At 45.1% G+C, this 14,040-nt stretch overlaps 1 protein-coding gene across 3 annotated transcripts in view; it reads right to left on the bottom strand.

The window, feature by feature from the left end:
* The window catches only part of LSAMP (limbic system associated membrane protein), an 838,713-nt gene that overhangs the window by 421,398 nt on the left and 403,275 nt on the right, over positions 1-14,040 (bottom strand). For 2 of the 3 annotated variants that reach the window (XM_056559912.1, XM_056559913.1), the window contains exon 2: positions 11,929-12,161. In XM_056559912.1, coding sequence (XP_056415887.1) covers positions 11,929-12,161 — 233 coding nt within the window. Of the gene's footprint in view, positions 1-11,928; positions 12,162-12,283; positions 12,389-14,040 lie in introns of those variants that run through there. The other variant, XM_056559915.1, reaches the window with a different exon arrangement.

Genomic DNA, 14,040 nt, shown 5'->3' with positions numbered 1-14,040 from the left:
TCTGAAGCCATACAGGGGAGAACTTCCTCCCTCACTATGCTACACACAGCCCAGAGCAGTTCAGCGTGAGATGAGCTATGATTGGCTAAGGCTGCGCACACAACCAAGAGATGGCGGGAAATGTGCTCTGGACAATTGGGGGGACACCTAGTGGCATTTCTTTTTTAAACAAACATAAAACATAGAAAACATAATTTTTTCAAAACAAAGTACATTAGAAAGAATTTTTTATTCTCCACAATTTACTGAGCCGCATCTCAGTTACCAGCCCCAGCCCCCCTTCACAAAAATAAAAAATTCTGAACGGTCAAATCATAAGATTTGGACTGCTAACTGAGAATGTTTTTACCTTTTCCTCAGTGTTATTCTTTATCTGTGATGTATCTAGACTGTACAGATGTATAGGAGGTCAGGCTGTGTCTAGATAATGAAGTGAGGGGCTTCCCCGGACCATTAACAAGACCTGTCAAGAAGCCACCAAGCTGTCCACCAAGCCAGGTCCAATTACAATACCCACCAAGTGGAGATGACAGATCGGCCCTGACACCAGTGGCTAATTTAAGGATTTATGTCACATCACCGGGGCCCACATGGTCCTTGGGGCATATATCATCCTCACATCCCCTAATTGAATGATATCATCCTGTATATTGTAGATCACATGGACACATCTATATACAGCCTTAGCCGGCTATTTTTGATGACACTATATCAGTCAACCAGTGTGAATGGTTGTATGTGAAACGCGTTGACTTTGGTCACTAATAAAGCAATTGTTCATTGTTTCTCTCCCAAGCAGTATATACCCTTGAGTTTATACATTATATTTGTGTTTATGTGCAGTCCTCTAGCCCTGATTATTTGTATTTAAAGGAGCTGCCTGTGTTTCTACGCTAGCTCAAACTCCAAGGAGTAAGGCATTTTTCAACAAAATTTACTTTATTTACAAATAATTTGCTAAATTGTATGCTTATTATATTATTCAAGACATAAATTGTTCTCTATTTCACTTATAAACTACCGAACAGCGCACCAGATGGACAGGAGTGGTATTTCAAGTAATAATATCCATTCCAAAGTTATGGTTGAACTGCAATTTCTCTTTTATTTTAATGACTGGTCAATATGACAGATCATAACAGTAACTTAGGTAGGGATATGACCTCTGATCTGTGATCCCCATGCTTGTATTCAGTTTTGCTTATGAAGTATTGAGCAGCACACCGTGTGGACAGGGGGTGGTATTGCACGTAATAGTATAAATTTTCAGTATCAATGTGACAGCTCATAAAAGTTTATTAGATATGGATTTAACTTTTTATCTTGGATCCTCATGATTGTATTAAGTTTTGCTAATGAAGTATTGAACAGCACACCGTGTGGACCAGAGGCGGTATTGCAAATAATAGTATCACTTTCAAAGTGCTGGTCCAACCACAATTTGTCCTTGGTTAATATGACAGATCATAAAAATACTAAATTATTGTGCTCAGTTTAACTTATGAACTGATTGAACAGCGCATCATGTGGACAGGGGTGGTGTTTAACGTAATAATATTAATTTTAAAGTAATGATCTGATGAGATCACTTGTTTACTTAAATTATTTTATTAGAAAAGTAAATTAGATAGGGATGTGACATCTTGTATAACAAGAATGCGGGGTCCTAAATCTTCATTTCCAGCCAGGAAGAAAGGTTAGCATGCCAGTTTCTCTTCACGACCATGCCATGAGTTCCACAATTGTGCTTGACACCATGATTGGCTTTGTGATTTTTGGTTCCCCTATTTATCTTTGTGTAGAAGTATGGCCCATGCTCGTCCTGATCTCTGGTTGAGAATAAGCATACGGGGCCAAGTCTACCATTTAGTCTACTTTTATGACCTGAAAGGTCATTTAAAAGGGTACTCCGCCCCTAGACATCCTATCCTCTATCCAAAGCATAGGGGATAAGATGTCTGATCACGGGGGTCCCAAGGTTGGGGACCCCCACGATCTCGCTGGCGTTCATTTAGAGAGTCGGGTGCAGTGACGGAGGCTCATGACATCACGGCCACGCCCTTCTCGTGACGTCATGGCCATGCCCTTTCAATGCAAGTTTATGGGAGGGGGTGCGACTGCCGTCATGCCCCCTCCTAGACTTGCATTGAGGGGGCGTGGCTGTGACATCACGAGCAGGGCATGACTGGGACATCACGAGCCTCCGACCCGCGTTGCCAGTCATCCGGCACAGAGTGAAGTTCGCTCCATGCACCGGATGTCTGGGGTGCCGCAGCCAAGATCGCAGGGTTCCCCAGCAGCGGGACCCCCGCGATCAGACATCTTATCCCCGATCCTTTGGATAGGGGATAAGATGTCTAGGAGCAAAGTACCCCTTTAAGGGGTTGTCCTTTGACTAATTTCTTCTCTGAGAATCTATTCACACATACAGTATTCTGCGCAGATTTGATGCGCAGGATTTCAAGCTGTGTTCAGTCATTGAGTTTACATTGAAATCTGCAGCAGAATACTGTACGTGTGAATAGACCATAAATGTGGCCAAACTGGGCTAAATGAATTAAATATAACCTGTAATAAGCTGTCCTGATCTCCCACCACTTCAGTTTGAATGGTGCCGGGACCCCGCTGCTAAACATTCCTGATTTCCGTCAATTACTGACCACAACAGTGATCGGCTTCAATCAGTTGTTGGGTGAGGCCAGAAGAAGCACGATTACCATGAGAAATGGATCCCATCGCCTACTGAGCAGTACCCCCCATCCCTGCTTGTAGTCCTCTCCCCCTGTCTTGTACATGTGAGTATGTTCCTTCAATAAAAGAAGAAACGTGAAGCAACTTAATGGTGAGTTGCCGACTTATTCTTTCTTTCTTTGGACTGTGACTCAGTTGTTGGGTGAGTTGGAACTTTCTATTATAAAGACTGAGTTTAGGAAAAGCCGAGCACTGGGGAATGGGCACCATTCTAATGGCAGAGGTGCAATACCACCTCTGGTCCACACGGCCCGGCCAGACATAGGACTGAGTCTATGTACACACTTGCGTTGGAGGCTCTGATGTTTTTGCGTTCATCTGTCTGCTAATGGTAAAGAAAAATGAAAATCACGGAGCTGGTGGATCCACTGCATGATGGATATCAATAAAGCTTGATGGACCTCATTGGCTATTGGGTTTTCGGCATTGCGTAATTTTACCGGACAAAAACAGCTTGCTACAATTTTGTTCTGTAATTTGTTCTGAATCAACGTTGGAGACTTTTGGAGAAGGAGATGCTCCCCAATGGAGCCTGTTGCGTAATCCCTGTGCATTATTGCAAAAAAAAAAGTTAATATTTTTTTAGAGTTATTCATATTACAAGACCTTAAAACGATTCCTGCCGGGCAGTGAGACGTCTACGGCCTTCCCCTGAGATATGACAAATGAGATTTCTGTATTCAGGGACGAACATTCTATTATGGTACAATTTAGGGAAAGACAATTTTTTTTTTCTCTGTACGGTTCAACAATTATTCTACAAATAATGATGAGATCGCGGCGGCCGGAAAGTTTCCACGGAAAGTTTTTTTTTTTTTTTTGTTCCTCTCTTGACCATTAATTATTAATCCTGAATCAGCAGATTACATTTTAGATTAGATTTCATTTCATTTCAATTTGATCCACGCCAGAGATAGAATCGCTGGGGTTTTATTACAAAACCCGAAGGGAAAGGAAAGCTGAAAATTTATCATAGAGATTATCCAAAAGTAGACGGAAACGTGATAGTCTAGACTAATGATGACCTCCGATGACCTCCGAAGGGACAAATGCCCAGAGGGACGTCTTCTTTGAGACCAATATGGTCCTTCCATTCTTCTACAAATCAAAATCCAAGTATATTGTCGGCCATATTACTAATTTTGGCAAACAGTAGAAAAAGTATAAGGTTGCACTCACCCGAATTGATTAAAAAACGTAAAATGTTATTGGAATCCATTGAAGGAAATTACCAGGAGGGAGCAGGAGTCGGTGGTCAGCGGAATGCTGAGAGACTGGCCGGAGCTCCGGCCAGTCTCTCAGCATTCCGCTGACCACCGACTCCTGCTCCCTCCGGGCAAGAGTCCAATACCTTACAATGGATATAAAGTAATATCCGGAAGTATTACTTTACCGAGAGAGTAGTGGATGCATGGGATAGCCTTCCTGCAGAAGTGGTTGCAGCAAATACAGTAAAGGAGTGTAAGCATACATGGGCTAGACATAAGGCTATCCTTCATATAAGATAGGAATAGGCATATGGCTATCCATCATATAAAATAAGGATAGACATAAGGCAACCCTTCATATAAGATAGTGTTAGACATAAGGTTATCCTTCATATAAGAAAATGATAGGCACAAGGTTGCCCTTCATATAAGAAAAGGATAGACATAAAGCTAAGACAGAGATAGGCACAAGGCTATCCTTCATATAAAATAAGGATAGACATAAGGCTATCCTTCATATAAGACAGAGATACAGTAGATATAAGATTATTCTTCACATACAATAGTGATAGGCATAAGGCTATCCTTCATACAAGATAGTAATATATATAAGCTATCCTTCATATTAGATAGAAATAGGCATAAGGCTATCCTTATAAGATAGGGATAGACATATGGCTATCCTTTACATTAGACAGAGATAGGCATAAGGTTATCCTTCATATAAGAAAAGGATAGACATAAGGCTAAGATAGCGATAGGCATAAGGCTATCCTTCATATAAAATAAGCATAGACATAAAGCTATCCTTCATTTAAGATAGGGATAGGCATATGGCTATCCTTCATATAAAATAAGGATAGACATTAGGCTATCCTTCATATAAGATAGTTGTCACGATGCCGGCTGGCAGGTAGTGGATCCTCTGTGCCAGAGAGGGATTGGCGTGGACCGTGCTAGTGGACCGGTTCTAAGCCACTACTGGTTTTCACCAGAGCCCGCCGCAAAGCGGGATGGTCTTGCTGCGGCGGTAGTGACCAGGTCGTATCCACTAGCAACGGCTCACCTCTCTGGCTGCTGAAGATAGGCGCGGTACAAGGGAGTAGGCAAAAGCAAGGTCGGACGTAGCAGAAGGTCGGGGCAGGCAGCAAGGATCGTAGTCAGGGGCAACGGCAGAAGGTCTGGAAACACAGGCAAGGAACACACAAGGAACGCTTTCACTGGCACTAAGGCAACAAGATCCGGCGAGGGAGTGAAGGGGAAGTGAGGTGATATAGGGAAGTGCACAGGTGTAAACACTAATTGGAACCACTGCGCCAATCAGCGGCGCAGTGGCCCTTTAAATCGCAGAGACCCGGCGCGCGCACGCCCTAGGGAGCGGGGCCGCGCGCACCGGGACAGAACAGACGGAGAGCGAGTCAGGTAGGGGAGCCGGGGTGCGCATCGCGAGCGGGCGCTACCCGCATCGCGAATCGCATCCCGGCTGGCAGCGGAATCGCAGCGCCCCGGGTCAGAGGACGTGACCGGAGCGCTGCCGCGGGGAGAGTGAAGCGAGCGCTCCGGGGAGGAGCGGGGACCCGGAGCGCTCGGCGTAACAGTACCCCCCCCCTTGGGTCTCCCCCTCTTCTTAGAGCCTGAGAACCTGAGGAGCAGACTTTTGTCTAGGATGTTGTCCTCAGGTTCCCAGGATCTCTCTTCAGGACCACAACCCTCCCAGTCCACTAAAAAAAAATTTTTCCCTCTGACCTTTTTGGCAGCTAAAATTTCTTTGACCGAGAAGATGTCCGAGGAGCCGGAAACAGGAGTGGGAGGAACAGACTTGGGAGAAAAACGGTTGAGGATGAGTGGTTTGAGAAGAGAGACGTGAAAGGCATTAGGGATACGAAGAGAGGGAGGAAGAAGAAGTTTATAAGAGACAGGATTAATTTGACACAAAATTTTGAAAGGACCAAGATAGCGTGGTCCCAACTTGTAGCTAGGGACACGGAAGCGGACATATTTAGCGGAGAGCCATACCTTGTCTCCAGGGGAAAAAACGGGGGGAGCTCTTCTTTTCTTATCCGCGAACTTCTTCATGCGTGATGAAGCCTGTAAGAGAGAATTTTGGGTCTCTCTCCATATGATGGAAAGGTCACGAGAAATTTCATCCACAGCGGGCAGACCAGAGGGCAAGGGAGTAGGGAGGGGGGGAAGAGGGTGACGGCCGTACACCACGAAAAATGGGGATTTGGAGGAAGACTCAGAGACCCTGAAGTTATACGAGAATTCGGCCCATGGGAGGAGATCTGCCCAGTCATCCTGGCGGGAGGAAACAAAATGTCGCAAATAATCACCCAAGATCTGGTTAATCCTTTCTACTTGTCCATTGGACTGGGGATGATATGCAGAAGAAAAATTTAATTTAATCTTGAGTTGTTTACAGAGAGCCCTCCAGAATTTAGACACGAATTGGACGCCTCTATCCGAGACAATCTGCGTAGGCAATCCGTGAAGACGAAAAATGTGTACAAAAAATTGTTTAGCCAACTGAGGCGCAGAAGGAAGACCAGGAAGAGGGATGAAATGTGCCATTTTGGAGAATCGATCAACGACCACCCAAATAACAGTGTTGCCACGGGAAGGGGGTAAATCAGTAATAAAATCCATACCAATCAGAGACCAAGGCTGTTCGGGGACAGGCAGAGGATGAAGAAAACCAGCGGGCTTCTGGCGAGGAGTCTTATCCCGGGCACAGATAGTGCAGGCTCGCACAAAGTCCACAACATCCGTCTCCAGAGTCGGCCACCAATAGAAGCGGGAGATGAGTTGCACAGATTTCTTGATACCCGCATGACCTGCGAGATGGGAGGAGTGACCCCATTTGAGGATTCCGAGGCGTTGGCGAGGAGAAACAAAGGTCTTTCCTGGAGGAGTCTGCCTGATGGAGGCAGGAGAAGTGGAGATCAGGCAGTCAGGTGGAATGATGTGTTGCGGAGAGAGTTCAACTTCTGAGGCATCCGAGGAACGAGAGAGAGCATCGGCCCTAATGTTCTTATCGGCAGGACGAAAGTGAATCTCAAAATTAAATCGGGCAAAGAACAGAGACCACCGGGCCTGGCGAGGATTCAGCCGTTGGGCAGACTGGAGGTAGGAGAGGTTCTTGTGGTCGGTGTAGATAATAACAGGAGAACTTGATCCCTCCAGCAGATGCCTCCATTCCTCAAGTGCTAATTTAATGGCTAGAAGCTCTCGATCCCCGATGGAGTAGTTCCTCTCCGCTGGAGAGAAGGTCCTAGAGAAAAAACCACAAGTGACAGCATGCCCGGAAGAATTTTTTTGTAGAAGAACAGCTCCAGCTCCCACTGAGGAGGCATCAACCTCCAATAGGAAGGGTTTGGAAGGGTCAGGTCTGGAGAGGACGGGAGCCGAAGAAAAGGCAGACTTGAGTCGTTTAAAGGCGTCTTCTGCTTGAGGCGGCCAGGACTTGGGATCAGCATTTTTTTTGGTTAAAGCCATGATAGGAGCCACAATGGTAGAAAAATGTGGAATAAATTGCCTGTAATAATTGGCGAACCCCAAAAAGCGTTGGATGGCACGGAGTCCGGAGGGGCGTGGCCAATCTAAGACGGCAGAGAGTTTGTCTGGATCCATCTGTAGTCCCTGGCCAGAGACCAAATATCCTAGAAAAGGAAGAGATTGGCATTCAAACAGACATTTCTCAATTTTGGCATAGAGTTGGTTGTCACGAAGTCTCTGAAGAACCATACGGACATGCTGGCGGTGTTCTTCTAGATTGGCAGAAAAAATTAGGATATCGTCCAGATATACAACAACACAGGAGTATAACAGATCACGAAAAATTTCATTGACAAAGTCTTGGAAGACGGCAGGGGCGTTGCACAGTCCAAAGGGCATGACCAGATACTCAAAGTGTCCATCTCTGGTGTTAAATGCCGTTTTCCACTCGTCCCCCTCTCTGATGCGGATGAGGTTATAGGCGCCTCTTAAGTCCAATTTAGTGAAGATGTGGGCACCTTGGAGGCGATCAAAGAGTTCAGAGATGAGGGGTAAGGGGTAGCGGTTCTTAACCGTGATTTTATTAAGACCGCGGTAGTCAATGCAAGGACGTAGGGAGCCATCCTTTTTGGACACAAAGAAAAATCCGGCTCCGGCAGGAGAGGAGGATTTACGGATAAAGCCCTTTTTTAGATTCTCCTGGACGTATTCGGACATGGCAAGAGTCTCTGGGGCAGAGAGAGGATAAATTCTGCCCCGGGGTGGAGTAGTGCCCGGGAGGAGGTCGATAGGGCAATCATAAGGCCTGTGAGGAGGTAGAGTCTCAGCTTGTTTTTTGCAGAACACATCCGCGAAGTCCATATAGGCCTTAGGGAGACCGGTTACTGGAGGAACCACAGAGTTACGGCAAGGGTTACTGGGAACCGGTTTTAGACAGTTCTTGGAACAAGAGGACCCCCAACTCTTGATCTCCCCAGTGGACCAATCCAGGGTAGGGGAATGAAGTTGAAGCCAGGGAAGTCCAAGGAGAATTTCCGAGGTGCAATTGGGGAGGACCAAAAGTTCAATCCTCTCATGATGAGATCCGATGCTCATAAGAAGGGGCTCCGTGCGGAAACGTATGGTACAGTCCAATCTTTCATTATTTACACAATTGATGTAGAGGGGTCTGGCGAGACTGGTCACCGGGATGTTGAACCTGTTGACGAGAGAGGCCAAAATAAAATTTCCTGCAGATCCAGAGTCCAAGAAGGCCACTGTAGAGAAGGAGAAGGCAGAGGCAGACATCCGCACAGGCACAGTAAGACGTGGAGAAGCTGAGTAGACATCAAGGACTGTCTCACCTTTGTGCGGAGTCAGCGTACGTCTTTCCAGGCGGGGAGGACGGATAGGACAATCTCTCAGGAAGTGTTCGGTACTAGCACAGTACAGGCAGAGGTTCTCCATACGGCGTCGTGTCCTCTCTTGAGGTGTCAGGCGAGACCGGTCGACCTGCATAGCCTCCACGGCGGGAGGCACAGGAACAGATTGCAGGGGACCAGAGGAGAGAGGAGCCGAGGAGAAGAAACGCCTCGTGCGAACAGAGTCCATATCTTGGCGGAGTTCCTGACGCCTTTCGGAAAAACGCATGTCAATGCGAGTGGCTAGGTGAATAAGTTCATGTAGATTAGCAGGAATTTCTCGTGCGGCCAGAACATCTTTAATGTTGCTGGATAGGCCTTTTTTGAAGGTCGCGCAGAGGGCCTCATTATTCCAGGACAATTCTGAAGCAAGAGTACGGAATTGTACGGCATACTCGCCAACGGAAGAATTACCCTGGACCAGGTTCAACAGGGCAGTCTCAGCAGAAGAGGCTCGGGCAGGTTCCTCAAAGACACTTCGGATTTCCGAGAAGAAGGAGTGTACAGAGGCAGTGACGGGGTCATTGCGGTCCCAGAGCGGTGTGGCCCATGACAGGGCTTTTCCGGACAGAAGGCTGACTACGAAAGCCACCTTAGACCTTTCGGTGGGAAACAGGTCCGACATCATCTCCAGATGCAGGGAACATTGGGAAAGAAAGCCACGGCAAAACTTAGAGTCCCCATCAAATTTATCCGGCAAGGATAAGCGTATCCCAGGAGCGGCCACTCGCTGCGGAGGAGGTGCAGGAGCTGGCGGAGGAGATGACTGCTGAAGCTGTGGTAGTAACTGTTGTAGCATAACGGTCAGTTGAGACAGCTGTTGGCCTTGTTGCGCTATCTGTTGTGACTGCTGGGCGACCACCGTGGTGAGGTCAGCGACAACTGGCAGAGGAACTTCAGCGGGATCCATGGCCGGATCTACTGTCACGATGCCGGCTGGCAGGTAGTGGATCCTCTGTGCCAGAGAGGGATTGGCGTGGACCGTGCTAGTGGACCGGTTCTAAGCCACTACTGGTTTTCACCAGAGCCCGCCGCAAAGCGGGATGGTCTTGCTGTGGCGGTAGTGACCAGGTCGTATCCACTAGCAACGGCTCACCTCTCTGGCTGCTGAAGATAGGCGCGGTACAAGGGAGTAGGCAAAAGCAAGGTCGGACGTAGCAGAAGGTCGGGGCAGGCAGCAAGGATCGTAGTCAGGGGCAACGGCAGAAGGTCTGGAAACACAGGCAAGGAACACACAAGGAACGCTTTCACTGGCACTAAGGCAACAAGATCCGGCGAGGGAGTGAAGGGGAAGTGAGGTGATATAGGGAAGTGCACAGGTGTAAACACTAATTGGAACCACTGCGCCAATCAGCGGCGCAGTGGCCCTTTAAATCGCAGAGACCCGGCGCGCGCGCGCCCTAGGGAGCGGGGCCGCGCGCGCCGGGACAGAACAGACGGAGAGCGAGTCAGGTAGGGGAGCCGGGGTGCGCATCGCGAGCGGGCGCTACCCGCATCGCGAATCGCATCCCGGCTGGCAGCGGAATCGCAGCGCCCCGGGTCAGAGGACGTGACCGGAGCGCTGCCGCGGGGAGAGTGAAGCGAGCGCTCCGGGGAGGAGCGGGGACCCGGAGCGCTCGGCGTAACAATAGTGTTAGACATAAGGTTTTCCTTAATATAAGAAAGGGATAGACATAAGGTTACCCTTCATATAAGATAAGGAAAGACATAAAGCTATCCTTCATTTAAGATAGCGATAGGCATAAGGCTATCCTTCATATAAAATGAGGAAAGACATAAGGCTATCCTTTATATAAGATATGGATAGGCATATGGCTAGCCTTCATATAAAATAAGGATAGACATAAGGCTATCCTTCATATAAGATAGAGATACAGTAGATATCAGATTATTCTTCATATAAGATAGAAATACAGTAGATATAAGATTATCTTTCATATACGATAGTGATAGGCATAAGGCTATCCTTCATACAAGATAGTAATAGATATAAGCTATTCTTCATATTAGATAGAAATAGGCATAAGGCTATCCTTATAAGATAGGGGTAGACATATGGCTATCATTTACATAAGACAGAGATAGGCATAAGGTTATCCTTCAAATAAGATAAGGATAGACATAAGGCTAAGATAGTGATAGGCATAAGGCTATCCTTCATATAAAAAAAAGGATAGACATAAAGCTATCCTTCATATAAGATAGGGATAGGCATATGGCTATCCTTCATATAAAATAAGGATAGACATAAGGCTATCCTTCATATAAGAAAGGGATAGGCATAAGGTTACCCTTCATATAAGATAAGAATAGACATAAGGCTATCCTTCATTTAAGATAGCGATAGGCATAATGCTATCCTTCATATAAAATAAGGATAGGCATATGGCTATCCTTCATATTAGATAGAAATAGGCATAAGGCTATCCTTTACATGAGACAGAGATAGGCATAAGGCTATTCTTCATATACAATAGGGATAGGCATAAGTGTATCCTTCATATAAATTATACGCATAACGCTATCCTTCATATAAGATAAGGATAGACATAAGGCTATCCTTCATATAAGATAGGTAAAGATATAAGGCTATCCTTTATTTACGATAGAGATAGGTATAAGTCTATTCTTCATATAGGATCTGGATAGGCATAATGCTTTCCTTCATATGAGATAGGGATAGGCATGGGGCTATCCTTAGAATATAGTGAGCGATGATTGACATGTTAAATCTACAAATACCAGATCTTTTGTCTAGAGAAGATCTGGTTTATTACAGTGATCTCAAACTGTGGCCTTCCAGATGTTGCAAGACTTCAACTCCCAGCATGCCCGGACAGCCAATGGCTGTCCGGGCATGCTGGGAGTTGAAGTTTTGCAACATCTGGAGGGCCACAGTTTCAGACCACTGGTTTATTACCATCTCAATATTGAGAACACATACACATTTAGGCGTGGCGGGGTAGATAGCAGGAAAAGCCATCTGCCAAACTAATATTTGCCAACAGGTTTTGAAGGTGTCAGGGGTCTTCATCATACATCACACTCAGAAGAACAATGAAATCTCTTCCTACCTTGGACGATCAGATACACGTTGGATGTCTTGGTGTGATGTTGTGTCTGGACCGAGCAGATATAAGGTCCCTCATCGTAGACGTCCACTTTCTGGATGCGGAGACTGTACTCGAGGACGCTTCTCTTGTCAAGCTCTACCCGGGGGTCAAGAGACCATTTGTCCTGTCCAGCGAAAATAATGGCTGAGCGGTTCAGCCATGCCACTTTGGCGCTCTTGTCGTCTATGAAACATCTGAGGAGAAAAGATAAAACAGAATATATTGAAAATGTGATGCAGAAAAGCTGCAAACAAAAGTCATCAAAAAGGAACGAAACGCGAGGTGAATATAGTGGCGGGAGGTCGCCGTAACTTACAGGACTGAGGTACGTGGATTCAGTCTTAGGCTATTTGCGCGCATGAAGGAAGCCATCTGATTGGTTGCTATGGGCAACTGGTTAACTTTCCCTCTGCAGGAGCAACCAATCAGATCACTACTTTTATTTTTAAAAAGGCCTCTATAAAAAAGAAAGAAGCAATCTGATTGGTTGCTATGGTCAACTGGTTAACTTTTCCCCTGCACAGGTTTTGATAAATCTGCCCCATAGGGGCAGATTTATCAAAACCTATGCAGGGGAAAAGTTAAAGGGGTGTTCCAGGCAAAACCTTATATATATATATATATATATATATATATATATATATATATATATATATATATATATATAAATATATATATATATATATATATATATCAACTGGCTCCGGAAAGTTAAACAGATTTGTAAATTACTTTTATTAAAAAATCGTAATCCTTCCAATAGTTATTAGCTTCTGAAGTTTTCTGTCTAACTGCTCAATGATGATGTAACTTCCCGGGAGCTGTGCATGATGGGAGAATATCTCCATAGGAACTGCACAGCTCCCGGGACGTGAGTCATCAGAGAGCAGTTAGACAGAAAACAACAACTCAACTTCAGAAGCTAATAACTATTGGAAGGATTAAGATTTTTTTAATAGAAGTAATTTACAAATCTGTTTAACTTTCCGGAGCCAGTTGATATATAAAAAAAAGTTTTGGCCTGGAATACCCCTTTAACCAGTTGCCCATAGCAACCAATCAGATTGCTTCTTTCATTTTTCACAGGCCTTTTTTTAAAAATGAAAGTAATGATCTGATTGGTTGCTATGGGCAACTGGTTAACTTTTCATCTGCACAGTTTGATAACCCAGCCCCTATGTCAAAGTTAACCAGTTGCCCATAGCAACCAATCAGATCATTACTTTCATTTTTAAAAAAGGCCTGTGAAAAATGAAAGAAGCAATCTGATTGGTTGCTATGGGCAACCGGTTAACTTTCCCCTATGAGGCAGATTTGTCAAACCGTGTGCAGAGGAAAAGTTAACTGGTTGCTCATAGCAACCAATCAGATCGCTTCTTTTGGCCTTTTTGAAAAGTGAAAGTAGCGATCTGATTGGTTGCTATGGGCAACCGCACCACTCTTCCTCTACACAGGTTTCAATAAATCACCCCCATAGTTATGTGAAGGTGAATTTCGAGGCATAAAATAGTCACAATAGACCATAAAATAAACCTACTGTATGTCATTAAGAAAATCGTTTCCTTATTGTATAATATTGAATTGGGAAGGAAAAGGCTGCACAATGTGCGTCATGTTAGTTGTCAATACAATTTTTTTGTAGATTTCTACGAAACCACAAAAATAAAAAATAAATGTCTTATAGGACGTCACATGTTCAATACTTTTCTTGAAAATTTTTTGCCGAAACTAAAATTGCCAAAGCCTCAGCAAAAGGGAGCGCGGATAGGGGATGTATGTACCCACAATGAATTTACTAATGAAAAAGGCGCAAGGTACATACGAGCAAAAGGAAGGAGAGAAGCGACATTTACTTCGTATTTGGCATCTGGACAGGGGAATACGTGAGGAGAGGCCCAAATATGCGCCAAAAATAGTAAGTACTACAAAAAATACAACTCACACAATAGATAGATATGAAATAGATAGATAGATATGAGATAGATAGATATGAGATAGATATGAGATAGATATGAGATAGATAGATAGATAGATAGATATGAGATAGATAGATAGATAGATATGAGATAGATA

Source organism: Hyla sarda, chromosome 2, assembly GCF_029499605.1.
Source record: "Hyla sarda isolate aHylSar1 chromosome 2, aHylSar1.hap1, whole genome shotgun sequence".
NCBI lineage: Eukaryota > Metazoa > Chordata > Amphibia > Anura > Hylidae > Hyla > Hyla sarda.
Note: the sequence above shows the minus strand (reverse complement) of the source record. Positions and strands in the feature narration are given on the sequence as shown.